This window comes from Carcharodon carcharias, chromosome 26 (assembly GCF_017639515.1).
Source record: "Carcharodon carcharias isolate sCarCar2 chromosome 26, sCarCar2.pri, whole genome shotgun sequence".
Classification (NCBI taxonomy): domain Eukaryota; kingdom Metazoa; phylum Chordata; class Chondrichthyes; order Lamniformes; family Lamnidae; genus Carcharodon; species Carcharodon carcharias.
The window spans coordinates 45,058,155-45,077,465 of record NC_054492.1 but is presented as its reverse complement, the minus strand read 5'-3'; the positions used below and the strand labels follow the sequence as shown (position 1 = coordinate 45,077,465).

The 19,311-nt window shown below is 45.9% G+C and overlaps 1 protein-coding gene across 4 annotated transcripts in view; it reads right to left on the bottom strand.

The window, feature by feature from the left end:
• The window catches only part of dmxl2 (Dmx-like 2), a 166,324-nt gene that overhangs the window by 91,160 nt on the left and 55,853 nt on the right, over positions 1 to 19,311 (bottom strand). For all 4 annotated transcript variants that reach the window (XM_041175389.1, XM_041175390.1, XM_041175391.1 and 1 more), the window contains exons 11-14: positions 14,606 to 14,868; positions 10,883 to 11,540; positions 1,998 to 2,119; positions 103 to 192 (exon numbers count right to left, since the gene is read on the bottom strand). In XM_041175389.1, the coding sequence (XP_041031323.1) occupies positions 103 to 192; positions 1,998 to 2,119; positions 10,883 to 11,540; positions 14,606 to 14,868 (1,133 nt within the window). The remainder of the gene's footprint in view (positions 1 to 102; positions 193 to 1,997; positions 2,120 to 10,882; positions 11,541 to 14,605; positions 14,869 to 19,311) is intronic.

The window sequence follows — 19,311 nt, the reverse complement described above, 5'->3', positions numbered from 1 at the left end:
TTCACCTATTCCAAAAATCAAAACCTGGGGTTGTAACAGGCTGAAGGAGGGACGTAGGGAGACAATATACATGTAAAATTCCACACCAGTCGAACTTCTAACCTGAGCTGTTATTATATCCAGTTCAATAATGCAACCCGGTCGAGCTGTTGATTGCTGGCTTACTATGTTGAATACTTCTCCAACGAATTTCTAAAAAGAGACATTAAAATAGTAAATGCAACAGTTGCAAATACAAATTATACAATAAAGAAATAGCGATTCCATACGGCCTTGTTAATTTTGTTTTAAATCTTGGTAAATACATTACTGAAACAGTCTAATTGTTCATATCAATTTAGCAATTCGGAACAATGTGGCCTGGAAATTTCTGGGCTTAGGAGGGTGGAACAAAGTTGCAGGAATCTGGGCAGGGAGTAGAATTTTGGGCAAGACCCAGATCTCTGTCCTTTTTTACATGTCGAGAAGTTTTGATGGGAGGAGACAGATGTTATATAGGTAGAAACAACATCCTCCCCTGTCAGTTTCAACCTTATTGCCACATAGGGAATGATGGTAATATATTTGCAGCATAAACTGGGAAATGGAAACCTAATGCTGATTTCCCAATGGCAGTTGATTACAGGACATTGGGAAAGTGATGTGAAAAAAATTGGCAGCATCCTTTTGTAATTTGGTTCTTTAGCTTAAACTAGTGGTCTCCCCTTCCTGATGAATTGGTAGGATGAAGTTCCAATATTCTTGACCTTCTGTATGACAGGCATCCAGGAGACACCATAAAGGATGCTGGCACCCAACTGTTCATGACAGTTGATCCCTTCCGTTGTGGTAGAAAGGGGCTTAAGGAATTTTAGTCCCCAAGCTTTTCTGAAAAAATACCAATATGTCTAATTCTATTAGATCAGACAGGCTATGGAGTGTGTCAATAACCTTTTGTCAACAGGGGTTGCGCAAAATTAGTACAAGAAATACAGTGCACATTGGCAATTGTGCTGCAATATTAGATGAATTTCAGGTCATCAACCTAAAATGCTAACTCTGTTTCTCCCTCAGTATTAGGGCAGCTATATACCAAAGTTGAACAAGTGGCTCAGCCTTCATTAGGAACCAGCAAAACTATTAGTTGTGGATGGCTCCCTAAAGAATAGTGAGGGCCAATCTGCAGGTTAATGTTGTAGTCTTTCTAGCCTGGAGCAAATGGATGCAAGAGATCCAAAATATAATCAAGAGCAAATAGGGCTGATCAACAAAAGAACGCATTGTAAAGAACATAAATAAGGAAACCAATACTTGAGAGAAAGGCAAGTCAGATTAGAGAGCGACTATATATTGTGCGAGTGGTGAACTTACCCATTAGCAACACATAATGGGCATAATCATTCCAAAATGACTGTGTCAAGTATATTGTGTGGTATAAAATATTAAGCATTCATATTCAGTGCACATGCTGCTGAAATCCTCATTTATGCTCTGATCATTCTAAAGCTCTTCTCATTGACTTCCCATTTTCTACCCTCCATAAACTTCAGCTCACCTAAAACTCCACTACCTGTATTCCATCCTGCATCACATTACATTCAGGCAACATCACTGTCCTTGCTGACCTACACTGACTCTCAGCCTAACCTGTCAAATTTAAAATTCTTATCCTAGTGTTTAAATCTCCTCAATGCCTCACCATCCCCATCTCCAAATCATCCTCCAGCTCTGCGACCACCCCCCCAAACTCTCCACTCCTCTGACTCTTTTCCCCTCTCCCTCTCCTTGCCCACCATTGGTAACCATAACTTCAACCATCTAGGCCCAATACTCAAATTCCATTCCCAAACTGCTTCTTCCTCTTAAGACTCTTCTTACAGTTCATCTCTTTCACCAAGTATTTGCTCACCCTGCCAAATAACTCCTTTACGTATGAATTTTTTTTTTGTATTTAAAGTTATTAAGAATATTTTACATATGATGATATTAGTTCTTAGTTTTTATAGCCATTAACCTACCGAAATTTCAGGATCTGAGAGTTCATCCAGAAGTTTCCTAGCATCAACCACAGCCTGATAAAGCCTGAGATTTTGACCATCAGAAGCAACAAAACAAGCACTAGCAGAGTTGCAGTAGGTCCCTAAAAATTCAAATGAAATAAAATAGAGTATAATTATTTCACACAATCATATTAAAAGTAATTCTTTTTAAGCTTCACACAGCCAAATTTAACCCAGTATTTTTAAAGCTACCGCAGATTCTTTTAAATACAAAATTCAACATATTAGTCAAGATAAAAAAGCAACACCTACTTAGACTACAAATGATAAATTTCTTGTTCTAAATGCTACCAAGCCACTCAGATACAACTGCCGTGATTGATTTGGCAATATAAATGTGTTAAAAACACCAGATTGAAAGGTCCCTTATATTTTTTTGGTTCCAAATGGTTCAAAAATGTTTTGGAAGGCGACACTGATCCTGGGTCTGGGGCACAATTCTGAGCCAGAATACCACTTAATAAGTAATAGATGTCATGGGCATAGCAAAGGTCTGGTAAAAACCTAGGATTCAACACTATTTTAATAGGTATTGCATCTACAGGTACGAGAACTGCACATGGTCAAGAAAGATTTGCAGCAATAGAATATTGTGAGCCATACTGTTCTGTGCAGAATGGTTAAATAATGAACATTAAATCAACTACAACATAAATTACATAATATATTTGAAACAGTCTTGTTTTTAAAACATATATTACATAGATAGGTTGGGGCCATTTAGCACAGTCTTTTCATCTCTAGGATCCAGATTTGAATCCTACTCGGGTTAATGGATTTATCTCATCTGATTTTGTTTAATTTAGTCTTTCAGGGTGTTGCTGGCTAGGCCAGAATTTGATGCCCATTGCTAATTCCCCTTCAGAAGGTAGTGGTACTGCTGAATTGCTGAAATCCAAATGGTGTCGGTACAACCACAGTGCTGTTAAGAAGGAAGTTCCACTATATAGGCCCAGTGACAGTAAAGGAATGGTGGTATAGTTCCAAGTCAGGATGATATGTGGGCTTGGAGGGGAACTTGCAGGTGGTGTTCTCATGTATCTGCTGCACTTGTTCTTCTAGGTGTTGGAGATTGTGGGTTTGGAAGGTACTGCTGGAGGAGGCTTGATGAGTTGCCGCAATGCACATGGTATATAGTACACAATGTTGCCACTGTGTATTGGTAGAGGAGGAGATGCATGTTTAAGGTGCTGGATGGGATGCTGATCCAGTGGGCTGCATTGTCCTGGATGGTTCAAGCTTCTCGAACGTTGTTGGAGTCACACTGATCCAGGCAAGTGGGGCGTATCTCATCACACTCCTGATTTGTGCCTTGTGGATGGTGGACAGGCTTTGGGGAGTCAGGAGGAGAGTTACTTGCCATAGAATTCACAGCTTCTAACCCCGTCTTGTAGCCACAGTATTTATACGGGTGGTCCAATTCAGTTTCTGGTCAATGGTATCCCCCAGGATGTTGATAGTGAGGGATTCAGTGGTGGTAATGCCATTGAATATCAAGGGAGGATGGGTAGATTTTCTCTTGCTGAAGATGGTCATTGCCTGGCACTTGTGTGGCAAAAATGTAACTTGCCACTTATCAGCTCAAGCCTGAATATTGTCCAGGTTTGCGCATATGTGTGCTTGCACACGAGCAGGGGAGAGACCTCATCACGAGTGAGACACCGCCAGAGTGAGTGTGGGTATTGGCAATTTGGTGCACAGTGAGAATTCGGTGCATAGGGGAAGAGGTGCTCTTTGCATTTTTTCTTTGCTATCCAACTTCTTAAATCTTCAGAGAGTGGTCTTGTCCTGCTGCAGCAGTGGAGGCTACAAGGGAAAGGAGTGACTGGTAAGTAGTGGGTAAGGTTGGGTAAGTATTTACTACTTTTATCACTTATAGTTTAAGGTCTTTTTGTATATTCTGTAGTAACGAGGATCAGGAAAGAAGGGCCCTAGAGTAATTGATTTAAAAGGTTTAATTTAAAGGGATAAGTCATGGCAGGAGAGCTTAAAGCTCCTCATGGGAAGCCAAGAACATTTCCAGTGCCCGGGACCAGCATGTGTGCAGGAAGTGTGTCCAGCTGCAGCACCTAGAAGCTTGGGTTTCAGAGCTGGAATGGCGGCCAGGGACACTGTGGAGCATCCGTGAGTCTGAGAGCATCGTGGATAGCATGTTTAGAGAGGTGGTCACACAGCAGCTGAAGGGACTTGAGGAAGAAAGGAATGGGTGACCACCAGGCAGTCCAAGAGGAACAGGCAGGTAATTCAGGAGTCCCCTGGGGTCCCACTCACAAATCGGTATCCCATTTTGGAGGCTGATGAGGGCGACGGTCCCTCCAGGAGCGCAGACAGAGCCAAGCTTCTGGCACCACAAGCAGCCTGTCTGTACAGGAGGAGAGGAAGAGCAGAAGAGCAATAATAATAGTGGATTCTATAGTCAGGGGGACAGATAGGCACTACGGTGGCTGTCAACGTGACTCCAGGATGGTGTGTTGCGTCCCTGGTGCCAGGGTCTGGAATGTCACTGAATGGCTGCAGGGCATCCTGAAGGGGGAGGGTAACAAGGCAGAGGTCATGGTACATGTTGGTACCAGTGACATAGGTAGAAAGAGGGATGAGGTCTTGCATCAAGAATTCAGGGAGTTAGGCAGTAGACTAAAAAGCAAGACCTCTCTGGTTGTAATCTCTGGATTACACGCATGAACCACGTGCTAGCGAGCACAGAAATAGGAGAATAGCGCAGATGAATTTGTGGCTTAAGGGCTGGTGCAGGAGGGAGGGTTTTAGATTCCTGGATCACTGGGACCGTTTCTGGGGAAGGTGGGACCTGTACAAGCGGGACAGTTTATATCTGAATCAGAGCGGGACTAACATCCTTGCGGGCGGGTTTGCTAGTGCTGTTGGGAGGAGTTTAAACTAATTCGGCAGGGGGAGGGGACACAGAATGTTAGCAGAATAGGGACACATCATAATATAGTAAAACAATCAAGTCAGAGGGAGTACAGCTGCATTAAATTTCAAGGGAGTAAGACAAGGCTGGATGGCCTCTACTTTAATGCCAGGAATATTACAGGTAAAATGGATGGGTTAAGAGTGAGGATTGACACGTGGAATTGTGATATAGTAGACATCACTGAGACATGGTTGAGGGAGGGGCAGGATTGGCAGCTCAACATTCCGGGATATAGAATCTTCAGGTGAGACAGGGGAGGGGGTAAAAAAGGAGGCATTGCATTATTAGTTCAGGACTCAGTTATTGCAGTAAGGAGAGATGATATCTTGGAGGGTGCATCGAATGAAGCTTTGTGGATAGAGCTTAGGAATAAAAATGGAGCAACCAGATTGTTAGGTATTTATTACAGACCCCCAGATAGTCAGCAGGAAATTGAGGTGCAAATATGTGCAAAATTTGTGGAGGTGTGTAAAAACAATAATAGGGTAATTATATTAGGTGATTTCAATTTTCCCAACTTTAATTGGGATAGACATAGTGTTAAGGGCTTGGATAGAGTGGATTTCTTGAAATGTGTACAGGAGAACCTTTTAGGTCAATATGTAGAGGGTCCAACAAGGGACGGCACAGTGCTGGACCTAATTCTGGGGAATGAAGCCGGACAGGTTGTTGAGGTGGTGGTGGGGGAGCATTTTAGTGATAGCGACCACAACATGGTACAATTTAAGCTTGTTATTGTCAAAGAAATAGACAACTTGCAAAAAAATGCTTTGGATTGGGACAGAGTGGATTTTAGTAAAATAAGGCAGGATCTGGCCAAGGTAGACTAGGAACAGCTACTTGTGGGGAAATCTACAGAGGAGCCGTGGGGGTGTTCAAAAAAGAAATGGGGAGGGTACAGGCTGAACATGTACCCTCTAGGGTGATAGGAAGGAGTAACAAGCCCAGAGAACCATGGATGACCAGAGATATTCAGGATACAATGAAAAGAAAAAGAGAGGCTTTTAGCAGATATAAGGGAAGCAAATCAGCAGAGGCATTAGTGGAGTACAGAAAGTGCAGGGTGAAGCTTAAGAAAGCAATTCGGAGAGCAAAGAGGGGATATGAGAAAGCTCTGGCTGATAAAAGTGGGGAAAATCCCAAAATATTCTGTAAGTATATCAACGGGAGGAGGATAACCAGGGAAAGAGTAGGGCCCATTAGGGACCAAGGGGGCAATCTATGGCTCGAGCCAGAGGCCAGAGTGTTGAACGAATACTTCATTACCCAAGAGAATGAGGATAAAGGTATCAAACTCGGGGAGAGGAACTGCAAGGTTCTTGAGCAAATTGATGTAGGGAGTGACAAGGTATTGGAGCCGTTGGCAAAAGTGGACAAATCTTCAGGTCCGGATGATTTGTGCCCTAGACTGCTGAGGGAGGAAAGGGAGGAGATCGCAGGGGCTCTGATCCAAATTTTTAATTCCTCTCTGGCCATGGGGGAGGTGCCAGAGGACTGGCGAACAGCTAATGTGGTTCTGCTATTAAAGGGCTGTAGAAATAAGCCAGTGAGTCTCACGTCAGTGGTAGGGAAACTATTGGAGAAAATTCTGAAGAAGAGAATCTATCTCCAATTGGAGAGGCAAGGTTTGATCAGGGATAGTCAGCATGTCTTGGTCAGAGGGAGGTCATGCCTAACAAATTTGATTGAATTTTTTGAGGAGGTGACCAGGTGTGTAGATGAGGGTAGCGTAGTCGATGTAGTTTATATGGATTTCAGCAAAGCTTTTGACAAGGTCCCACATGGGAGACTTATAAAGAAGGCAAATGCACATGGGATACAGGGTAATTTGATAAGGTGGATTCAAAATTGGCTTAGTTGTAGGAGACAGAGGGTGATGACAGAAGGATGCTTTAGTGGCTGGAAGCCAGTGTCCAGTGGCATACCACAGGGATCTGTGCTGGGTCCCCTATTATTCATCATTTACATAAACGACATAGATGACTATGTGGGGGGGAGGATTAGTAAGTTTGCGGATGGCACTAAGGGTGGTTAACATTGAGGTTGAGTGTCTTGGGCTACAGGAAGATATAGACAAATGGTCAAATGGGCAGATAAGTGGCAGATGGAATTTAACCCTTAAAATGTGAGGTGATACAATTTGGAAGGAGCAATTTGATAAAAAAGTATTAAATGAACGGCATGACACCAGGAAGTTCTGAGGAACAAAGGGACCTTGGCACGAGTGTCCTTAGATCTTTGAAGGTGGAGGCATGTTTGTAGGGTGGTGAAAAAGGCATATGGAATACTTGCCTTTATCAATCGAGGCATAGATTACAAAAGTAGGGAGGTCATGCTGGAGTTGTATAGAACCTTGGTGAGGCCACAGCTGGAGTACTGTGTGCAGTTCTGGTCGCCTCATTATAGGAGGAATGTGATTGCACTGGAGGGGGTGCAGAGGAGGTTCACCAGGATGTTGCCTGGGATGAAACTTTTAAGTTATGAAGAGAGATCGGATAGACTTGGGTTGTTTTCGTTGGCGCAGAAGACTAAGGGGGCAACCTGATCGAGGTGTACAAGATTATGAGGGGCATGGACAGGATGGATAGGGAGCAGCTGTTCCCCTTAGTTGAAGGGTCAGTCAAGAGGGAACACAAGTTCAAGGTGAGGGGCAGGAGGTTTAGGGGGGGATGTGAGGAAAAACTTTTTTACCCAGAGGGTGGTGACAGTCTGGAATGCGCTGCCTGGGAGAGTGGTGGAGGCGAGTTCCCTCACATCCTTTAAATGGATGAGCACTTGGCACTTCATAACATTCAAGGCTATGGGCCAAGTGCTGGTAAATGAGATTAGGTAGGTAGGTAGGTCGGTCGTGTTTCTCACGTGTCGGTGCAGACTCGATGGGCCAAAGGGCCTCTTCTGCACTGTGTGATCTTGCGATATGGACATGGACTGCTTCAGTATCCGAGTGGAGAATGGTGCTAAGCATTGTGCAAACATCAGCAAATGTCCCCACTTCTGACCTTATGATGGAGGGAAGGACATTGTTGAAGCAGCTGAACATGGTTGGCCCTGGACACTACCGAGCAACAAATGCAGCAATGTCCTGGGACTGAGATGATTGACCTCCAACAACTACAACCATTTCCTCTGTGCTAGATATGACTCCAACTAATGGAGAGATTTCCACACCCCCCTAAAACCTAATTCCCATGACTTCAGTTTTGCTAGGGCTCCTTGATGCCACCCTCAGTCAAAAGCTGCCTTGATGTCAAGGGCAGTCACTCACTTCGAGTTCAGCTCTTTTGTCCATGCTTTGGACCAAAGCTGTAATGAAGTCAGGAGCCAAGGGGCCCTGGCAGAATCCAAAATGAGCAGCCATGAGGAGATTATTGCTGTGTTAACTGCCTTTTGATCGCACTGTTGATGACACTTGTTGATCACTTTGCCGATGATCGAGAATAGACTGATGGCACGGTAATTAGCTGAGCTGGATTTGTCTTGCTTTTTGTGGACAGGACATACCTGGGCAATTTTCCACACTGTTGAGTAGATACAAGTTTTGTAGCTGGACTGGAACATCTTAGCTAGTGGAGCAGCTAGTTCTGGAGCACAAGTCTTCAGTACTACTGCCAGAATGTTATCAGGGCCCATAGTCTTTGCAGTATCCAGTGCCTTCAGCCATTTCTTGTTAAGATACGGAATGAATAGAATTGGCTGATTATTGTCATCATTGATTCTCAGAACTGCAGGAGGAAGCCAAGATGGATGGTCCACTTGGCACTTCTGGCTAAGGATGGTTTTGCATTGATGAGCTGGTCTCCCCCATTATTGAGACTGAGGATTTTGTGGAACCGCCTCTTCCTGTTAGTGTTTAATTGTCTACCACTATTCATGACAGGACGTGGCAGGGCTGCAGAGCTTTGGGATAGCTTAGCTCTGTCTATTGCATGCTGTTTCTGCTGTTTCGCATGCAAATAGTCCTGTGTTGTAGCTTCATCAGGTTGACACCTCATTTTTAGGTACCTAGTGCTGTTTCTGGTGTGCTCTTCTGCACTGTTTGTTGAATCAGTGTTGATTCCCTGCCTGATGGTAATAGTAGAGTGAGGGGTATATCAGGCCATGCGGTTACAGGTTGTGGTTGAATACAATTCTGCTGGCGCTGATGGTCCACAGCATCTCATGGATGCCCAGTTTTGTGCTGCTAGATCTGCTCTAAATCTATCTCAATTAGCACAGTAGTAGTGCCACACATGACCGAGGTCAATGTGAAGTTGGAACTTCGTCTCGACAAGGACTACCAATAATATCATTGACAAATGCATGTACAACAGGTAGACTGGTGAGGGCAAAGTCAAGTAGGTTTTTCCCTCATTAGTTCCATCACCATCTGATGCAGGCCCAGTCTAACAGCTGTGTCCTTCAGGACTCAGCCAGCTCGATCTGCAGTGGTGCTACTGAGTTACTCTAGGCGATGTAGATTGAAATTCCACCACCCAGAGCACATTCTGTGCCCTTGCCACCCCAGTGTGTTTCTTCCAATTGGTGTTCAACATTGAGTAGTAGTGATTCAGGAGGGGTAGATGATAATCCGCAAGGGCTTCCTTGCCCGTGTTTGACCTGATGGCATGACTGCAAAGGTCCTGCCTAAAATAACCTTGGTTATTTCAATAGTTTCCTTTAGGCAAGGGTATGCAGAGAAATTTGGCCACAAAAACGCTGCAAGGGTGGCTTGCCAGGAAAATATTTTAGACACGCAGGTGAAATACTGAGCAGAGTCTTAACCTCTGGGCCCAGGAGAGGCCAGCAGCAGGCAGTAAAGCAGCAGCCTTCATACATCTATATTTAAAGTGTGTCAACTTCATAGCCCCATCAACCCAGACTTGTTGACCTTGATTGGTTTCCCAGGTTGTCTGAAACCAATGTGCCGGTAGTTAAAGCCAGAATCCTGGGTTAAATTTTCAGTCAACTGGCGTTTTGAAGAATTAAACTGCAGACCAGTGGGTTCAAAAGAGTTAGGGTTAGGGTTAAGGGGAGGTGGTTATATTCTCTCTTATTGGAGATGGTCATTGCCTGGCACTTGTGTGGCACAAATGCTTCTTGCTGTTTATTAGCCCAAACCTGAATATTATCCAGGTCTTGCTACACATGGACACGGACTGCTTCAGTACTTGAGGAGTCGTGAATAGTGCCGGAAGTTGTGCACCATCTGTAAATATCCCCACATCTGACCTTTTGACGGAGTGACGGTCACTGATGAAAAGACTGAAGATGGTTGGGCCTAGGGCACTAACTACCCTGAGGAACTCCTGTCCCAGGAATGATGTCCCAGGGCTGAGATGATTGATCTCCAGGAACCACAACCATCTTACTTTGTGCTAGGCATGACTCCAACCAGTGGAGAGTTTTCTCCTTGATTCCCATTGGCTTTAGTTTTGCTAGGGCTCCTTGATGTCACACTCAGTTTAAGGCTGCCTTGATGTCAAGGACAGTCACCTTCAACTCACTGATGTGATTCTAATGAATGCAGATATTAAGGAAAAATGAAGGAGAAAGGTCAGGTGCCAGAGTTTTTTGGCCCTGTCGTGGTGGGACCAGCCATGGGAGACTCGACAGCCCAGTCAAAATGCACTGGCTTTCAGTGGGACTGGACAATTCCAAAGGCAGGCAGCGCCAAAAAATCAGGCCCAGGAAGTTCATGAGTAAAACAGACTCTGAAAAGGGCAAGAAAGTCTCAAATTTTCCATGATGGATTATGTACCTTACCAAGGGCGAGTGAAGCATAATGATGCACAATTCCTTGATAACTAGGAAAACAGTTTGAAACTATAGCATCGTGATAAAAGATTCAGTTAATTTCTGACTAGCATGCCCATAATCAACTCTTCTTATTAAATACTTTAACTGTATCAAAACTAATTTTAAACAAACCCACCAAGGCAATAGCTTGGGATCAATGTTGGAAGCCAGGCCACATTCGAAAAAGCAGAAGTATGTAAAGAATTAATACGTGCCAGCTCCGAAACTCCCCCAGAGTATGACAATGGTCCAATTGGGTCCATGCGCCAAAGTATCAGTTCACTGTAAATGGCGTTAGGGTCATGAAATGTTCGTGTAGCAGCATTTTTCACCTGCTGCGGAGTTGGCCCTTTCAAGGACTTTACAGATTCTATCATAAGCTTTTCCTTTTCAACAAAGTCAGCTTCAGGAGTCATTAGTGCATTGTGATGCGAAGAGGTCAACAACAATGGCAGCACTGAATGACAAGCCAAGTCATTTAGATGGAAACGATGTCCACAATATCTAAACTTGTGTGACACGATTAGAACGGTGGTGAAAGCAGATTCTTCAGCAAAAGTTACTGCCCACTGATTTAGTGATCCATCAATGTGTTTTGAAATCATCATTACTGCTGGAGTGATGATATTTAATTTTGAGCTACTCACACAATGGGTCATCCCATTGATATTTGGGTCATTTTCAGGAAGATTCTTAACATTTTTAACAGTACACGCATACATCATGATATTTCTGCTGAGTGAGTTAGCATCACCAGTGGGAAAAGCAACAGGAATCCGAGATGAAAATGCAACCTGAAATGTAAAGAGAATTGAATATTTTTAGTTAACATACATAACATGTTTCTGCATGATTTGAAAATTATGTTCTGCCTGCAGGAAGTAAAAAATGTACATCTGCAGTGAACCTTTGTCAAAGCAAAATATCTCAAATACCTTCACAGACATGAACATAGCTATCAAGCAAAGGAGGCAACAAGGTTAAGGCAGAAGGCATAGCTAAAGAGATAAGTTTGATAGATGTTTTTAAAGGAGGAGACGGAGGTAGCAAGGTGGAGAAATCAGGAAAGAGTTCTAAAGTTGGAATCAAACAGAAGCTCGCCTAAATATATTGGTCACTTTATACAGGTTGCTCTCCCCCAGTGGGCTTTCAAATCTCGGCCCCTATGCTCTCCTCTCCAAACCCCAACACTTACAAAGTTACAATCCATCGCAATTCACTCCCTCTTCGCCTGAGTGCAGTACCAGCAGAGGCCACTGCTTCTGATGGCACTACTGCTACCTCAAGAGCTGCCAGCTTCAGACTGCTCTCCAAGTCAGGACTTCCTGTCCCTTAGGGACAAAAGTTCTGCCTCCAGCCTCTTAATAGCTATTAACTGTGACTGCGGGCAATCACTTCTACCCTGCATGAGATTAACCACCTCCCCAGCGCCATCACCCCCCAACTTTTTAACTGGACAGGTGGGGGCACAGAAACCACGCCACACCACAAAATGTAGCCTCAAGATGCAAGGTCCAATTAAAAAAGTGATCACTTTTTGTAATCAGGTCAGTCACTAAAAGTTATACTTTTACCCAGGTGTTGAATGTAGGTGAAAACAAATAGTTTAGATGGGCTTGGATGGATGGGATCAAGGGGAGTGCTGGAAGACCAAAGAGACATTGATCAGGCAGAACTCTGTCTTGACAAGTCCTCATAAATTTGACGAGTAATTGTAACAAGGCTCCAGTGAAGTGCGGCTAGTGATAAGAGTAAATATTAAAAAGAGAACTTGCTGCATGCACATTTTTCCTCAATCTTCCACCCCAAAATACTGGAAGTGCAACCTGATAACAGTGCAACAAGGGTAACTGGAACCCTGGTGAACAGTCAACACTCTCTCTCTCTAATCAATTAAATTTAAGGATGGAGAAAGATGCAGAGGAACAATACAGATGGAAAGAGAGTGAACTAGAGTCAAATTAGATACAGGGAGAAATAAACAGAAAGAAACAAAGTTTGGATTAAAAGAGAGAAGTGAGAGATAAAAAGGAAAAGAAAGAAAAAGTATTCAAAATTTAATTTCTTTTAATTTAAAATACCTCCAGCAGCAATTTACTGAGTGCAGGAATGGGGTTCCATAACTTCAACTTTCTGGGCCAGAAAGGTTGAGTGACATTACAGGAACATAAATTTAATCATTAAAAGGCTCTTTATGTCATTAATTTCCAACCCTAACATTCTGTAGTGAGTTTAATTAGTTTTAACAATGCAAATACAGAAATTTCTTAAAACTCATGGGGCAGAATTTTTCACTCAACGTGCGGGCGCGCGTCCAACACGCTCGAACGTGAAATGGCGCGTGATGACGTCAGGTGAGCGTCCCAACGTCATTGCGCACTCGCGCAATATTTCGGTCAGTAGGCGTGCACAAGAGTCGTCAGCACACCTGCTGACAATTAAGAGGCCTATTAAGGCTATTAACATATTAATCAACTGTGGTTTGTCCGACGAATCGGCCACGCGATCTTTGCCTTTTTGAGGAAACCTCATCCCAGGGCAGAATAAAGTTTCTGATATTAATTTTAAAAATTAAAAGGTTTGCACAGAATTTTTGTCTGATATGTGTTCCGGTGACTAATTCTGATGCATGGGCATTTTTCCCCAGTTTCTACAATCTTCATTTTAGGCAGTTAAATTCTTCAGCTCTCTGAGGCAGCTCTCTGCCTTCGTGGAGCTTTCTGTGAGTGTTCTTGTGCGTTCGTGATTTCAGCACTCACCCTCCTCTGCAGTGCTGATGGGCCAAGCAGCGCAAAATTGTGGTTGGGGGCCCATTCCCTGGCTGTTCCCAGGCCCACCGAACTAAAAATCATGCCCATGGAGAGGTTGATGTGTGCTCCCATTTTCACAAGTCTAACAGCAAAGTGGCACAAATCATCGAGCAATTTTGAACCCAAGGCACATCACTTCCTCGGCACAGATTGCTGGGTTATTTCTACATTAATAACGGTATGTATATTAAGCTTGCTACTTTCGCAGAAAATTATGAACCAATGCATGGTTTCAATTCAATCTTGAAACCATCCATTTCAAAAGCACTTTACTGAGCTATTCCAGGTCTCAGAATTGGAGTTGTTGCAGCCAGACAGCTGACAAAAAACACTACTTCATGCTCTAGTAAAAGCTGGAGGCTGTTGGAGTTCAATGAGGATATAAACTGCTGAAATTAAAGTTGAGAAGCAGAATGACATCTAAAACAATATTTGACTTCATTTTAGACCAAGGAAAGTGGAATTTATGGTAAGTATTAATAAAAAATTGTCAATCTTTGTTTGGGAACCAATTGAAAAACATCCATAATGACTAATAAATTCATGGCCACAAAAAAAGGAACTGCTCTTTATTGTCAACCCTGGGATATGTAGTAGGCCCAAATGTCTCTATAAAAATCTCCTGGAAAGAGAGGTGGCAATTTAAAATAAACATTTAGTGGCGTTCAAATGTCAAAGAATGGAAGACCAGGCCTCAGGCAGACATTATTACAGGCAAAACTTCATATAATGTTGTGAACTATATTGGAATCCCATTATGAAAATAGCATTAAATTGATTTGTAATTTTAGCGTAAGATACTGATGAGTGTTGAATGAAAACTATTCTAACAGCTTCGAAGAAAACAAAGCAGCTAATGAATATTTTTAAGATAATTAATCATATAGATCCAATACATGTTTTAATGCCCCCAGCTGCTCAACTCTCTACTGAACTTTTATTATAATTTCTAAGCATACATCATTATATTTCAAATGGGCAAATTTGACTTTTGAAATATACTTTCCCCCCCAATTTAAAGCAACCATTTTTAAGTCTTTTATCTGTACCTGGACTTGTCTGAAGATTCCTGGGTGATACTCATCTAAATACTTCACATGCCATACTAAAAATGAACCATCTATAGGATGGATTGTAAACAACATATCGGCATTTCTGTTCCACTCTGTTTGCAGCATCTCAATTTTTCGATCTAACAACATCGTAGGCAGTGGAATCCCTGCAGAGGACAGTGTAGATACTTTGGTGCTCCCATCTTGCTCAACCTCCTCATTCTCATACTCTGATCCTTTCTCTGAAGTTTCATCTTGTTCTGTGACAAAATAAAAATAAATATGTTGAATAATACAGCACGGAAAACTGTACGCAAGTTAATAAACCAAGTGCATGGGCAGAATTTTCCCTCTGGCGGTGGGGGGGGGGGGGGAAACCCGATCGCCAGCGCCATTTTATGCAGGGGGGGGCAACTGAGCCCTGCCAAACGTGTTTCACGGCTCCCGGGGACAGCAGGAGTAGGCAGGCGGCGGCAGATCGGCAATCGCCGCCTGGTCCAATGGCGACCCGGCGGCCTGTTTAAAAAGGGCAAGCTGCAGCCGCTCCAAGGCTGCTGTACATGGTCAGAAGTCGGGCCAACACAGATCCAGGCTGGCCATGCAGGAGGGTAGGGCGAGTGGTCAATGTGCGCCCAGGTGCCTCGAGGAAGCGGCAGCACGGCGGGAGGTGCTCATCCCCCAAGATGGGAGGAGGAGGCCACCACACTTGACAAAGCATGCGTGGGAGGTGGTAGCGGAGGTCGTGAGCTCCCATGATGTGGTGTGGCGTACATGGATCCAGTGCAGCAAGTGCTTCAACAACCTGCTGCACACAGGAAGGGTGAGTAGCACGTTGGCATTGTTCATGTCACCCATGTAAGCTTCTCCTCCCCTGGCGCCCCACCCATATCTGACTGGCCTGAATGCAATGAGTCATTGACAGCATGTGTCCTTATCTGGGTGGGCCAGCAGATATTCCCTATGCGTTGGTCAGCCTGAGAGGGTGGTGATGAGATGGATTCTGCACCCGCAGCATGCAGTGGACTGAGACCCACATGACTGTGGCAGGGGCAACCTGGAGGACCTGCACCCAGGCGCAGTGCTCAAACTCCAGGACATGTCGAAGTCAGGGTGATGACATGGTGGGAGGGGATCTTCAAGGTGGCGTGGCACAGATCGATCTGCTGCCCTCTGCGCTCCATGGCATTGTGCTCCTTGCTATAGCAGGTTAAACTTTGTGCTCCCAAGTGTGATGAAGGCAGCATGTGGCCAAGGGAATGGGGGACAAGGGTTGGGGGAGGACACACCTGACATATTTGTGAGAGTGTCGGCAGCAGCGGGTCAAGGGTGCACTGGGCCCCTGCAATGGCCAACTGGGCTTGGGGGGGCGGTGGGGGTGGAGCTGCGAGGAGAATCACTGTACAAGTATTATTTTCTTATTTCCAGGAGAAGAATTCTCACAACACCGCCGAGCGGGTGAGGACTGGCGGCAGGTCAGTCCAGGTGTCCAGGTACTGCTGCTTAGCCGCTTCAAGCAGGAGGCCTTCAACCTGGAGAGGCGCCATGCGCCCAGGTCCACCAGAGCCAGAGAGGCTGGTTCCACAGGCAGATATGTGTGGCCAGCACTCACATCACCAGTAGTCTCCCAACAGCCATGGCAGTGCTGATTGTTGAGTGTGTGACGTTACCAACATGACTTGCCCATTGCGTGTGGAATGATGAGCGCGTGATGATCCGGGGGACAGGCATGTACATTGACATTTTCCGCATGCTAACTGAGCGAATTTCCCTACTCTTCCTTTCAGCATCAGCGGTGCAAGGACAGCACCCGGAACAGCAGGGCCCCCTCTGACACCTGAGGGCCATGAAGTTCCAACATCACAAGCGTCACACCATCTCTGCCAGGCAGGCACCAGCGCAGATATTGGCACCCCAGTGGGTATCAGATCTTCAGCTAGTGTCCTGGGGCACAACGGTGAGGGCTCTTCACATCGCTGGAGGAGCTGGCGGAGACAGAGTGTGCCCATGGCGCCAGCAGTCAGGGAATTGCAGGGGCCCATGCTCAGTCTGTGGCTGATGATGAGCCTCTGGGGTTGTCCGGGATGGAGCCAACTCATGAGGTGCAGCCAGGTGTGCGGGACCATCTGGTGGAGATACACGAGGCCTTGCTTGGCTTGGCGTCAGTGGTGGAAGAGTCAACGTGGACTGTAGCCAATGCGTTGAGCCGCATGGATGAGCACAAAGCTTCCTCCATGAAGAGAGTGGCGACTCTCATGGAGAGACAGCTCCAGGGACAGTATCAGGGGTTCCTGGGGTTGTGCTTGGACATGCAAGCCCTCACACAGGCACTGACCTCAGGTGGTCAGTGCTCATATGGGCGGTGGTTCGGGCACCAGGTATCCCACCTCCCTGCTCACCATGGATGGATGCGCACTAAAGGCCAAACGGACCTCACATCAGCACAGCAGCTGCCTGTCATCTCTCAGGGTGCTCCGAATGAGGCCAGCAGCTCCTCCGCCCCTCTGCCAGTGACCGCGGCACCCAATGAGGCTGCGATGACTGGGGAGATGCCAGCTGCAGAGCTGGCATTTCCCTCCCATGTGGGGCCAGCACAGGCCAGAGGACGTCTGCCAAGGTCATCGAGGCTAACAGGACAGCAAAGAGAGCAGGCTGTCTCAGATGCCAGTGCCAGCGAGGGGGCACCACAAAGACGTAGCACCCGCAAACATAAAATTAAGACGCCTTACGTTTCATCACTGGTGGTTTTTTGTTGGCCCACCTATGAGCTCCTTCTGATTTTGTTTGCAGTGCAACACCACTTTATTTGTGTTATGTTAAAAACATTTGTGAAAGCATTAAACTAAGGTCGTCTAACATGGCTGGAGGGGCCTCTTGTCTTGGGAAGGTGGATGGATTCCTGAGATGTTATGATTGATTTGTGTGTCATTGACATTTATTGACTGGGCCCATCATCAATGCTCCTATCCTGACAGATTTGGCACTAATGTCTCCAGTATGGAGGCTGCAGCCCAGGCTCGCGTTGGAGGTCCACATGTGCTGTGCTAGCTGAACGTTCCTTGGATTAGAGCGTCCCAGGTGTCTCTGCCTCCCTGGAGTATGCCCAGGTCAGCGTCTGCCTCTTTAGCATTTCTCTGTGCGTGCTTATCCTCGGACTCACAGCTGGATTCATCGTGTTCAGCCGCAGCCACTCTGTCTACATCTTCTTCGTCCACAGTGTCCCCCTTTGCAGCGCAAGATTGAGGACAGCGCAGCATGCAACTATTATCAGCGACACTCAATCTGGAGTGTGCCCCCGGAATGGTCCATAAGCACATTTTGAGAAGGCTGATGGCTCTCTCCACCACAGCACTTCTGTGGAGGCGTGACATCTATTGTACCGCTACTCAGCTTCTGTTCTTGGATGGCGGAGAGGTGTCCTTGACACCCAGCAGCCATCCATCCAGGCAAGCCGAAGCACTGAAAAGCTCTGGAACCTGCGAGTGTCTGAAGTTGTAGGTGTTGTGGGAGCTACCTGGGTACCTTGCACAGACTTGCAGAATCTGCATTCTGTGATCACACATTATCTGCATGTTCATGGAGTGGAAGCCCTTCCTGTTGACGAAGGCACTGGGCTCACCTGCTGGCGCCTTGATGGCCAGGTGTGCAATCTACTGCAACCTGGACATGGGGGAAGCCAGCAATGGCCGCGAAGCCTCTGGCTCGCTCTGTCTGGCTAGCCTCGTCCGAGTGGTAGTGGATGAAGATCAATGCACACCTGAATAGAGCGTTTGTGACCTGCTTGACATAAATGTGATCAGCTGATTGGGAGACACTGCAAAGATCACCCACCGACCCCTGGAAAGAGCCAGAGCCATATAAGTTGAGGCCAGCTGTGATCTTTAGAGCCATGGGTATGGGGTGTCCACCCACACAGTTAGCGGAGATCTCAGGCTCAATCATCAACAGATTTGGTTGACTGTCTCCCTTGACAGACGAAGCTTCCTTCGGCATTGCACCTCAGACATATTGAGGTAGCTGCTTTGCCACCTGTATACCCTAGCAGCAAGATAGTGGCGTATTCGGCGGCCCTTTTCACTTACGACTATCTCTTAGCCCGGCACCCCTTATGCCTGCGCCTGTCCTCCCAAAGGTGGCTCCACTGGTGGCTGAATGTGAACTCCTGGCCTCCTCCCCCTTCTAGCCCTCCTTTCCTCCTCAGGGGAGATGCCTCCAGAGGAGAGATCACCTCCCATTCCCAGGCACAGGGAGGCTTCCTGAAACCTACAGATCCCAAAACAAATCCTCACTGCAAAGTGCTGACCTGAAGGTTATGAGTCCAGTCCATGCAGCTGGTATGCGTTTTGAAGTTTTCCAGCTCACACAGGCAAGTTTCATTAAATTTTGTACAGTAACTTTTAAACCTGTGGCATCGCGACCCCATTGAGCCCTCTTCTCCCACTTGTGGATGAGGTTCATACAAATTTCTGCCACCCGCCTGCCCGTTGCGCCCATGCAACGAGCCAAAGATCGCACGGGCGCCGCAAAATCCCCGTCGATTGGAGCCTTAAGTAGCCTGTTAATTAATGGCGGGCACGCAACGGAGATCGTCGCACGCCTGCCCACTGAAATATTGCAATGGTGGGCGGTCACATCGGGACACTCGCCCCGATGTCACCGCGTGTCATTTCACACATTGGCATGCGGGTCCTGCTCCCCGCACGTCA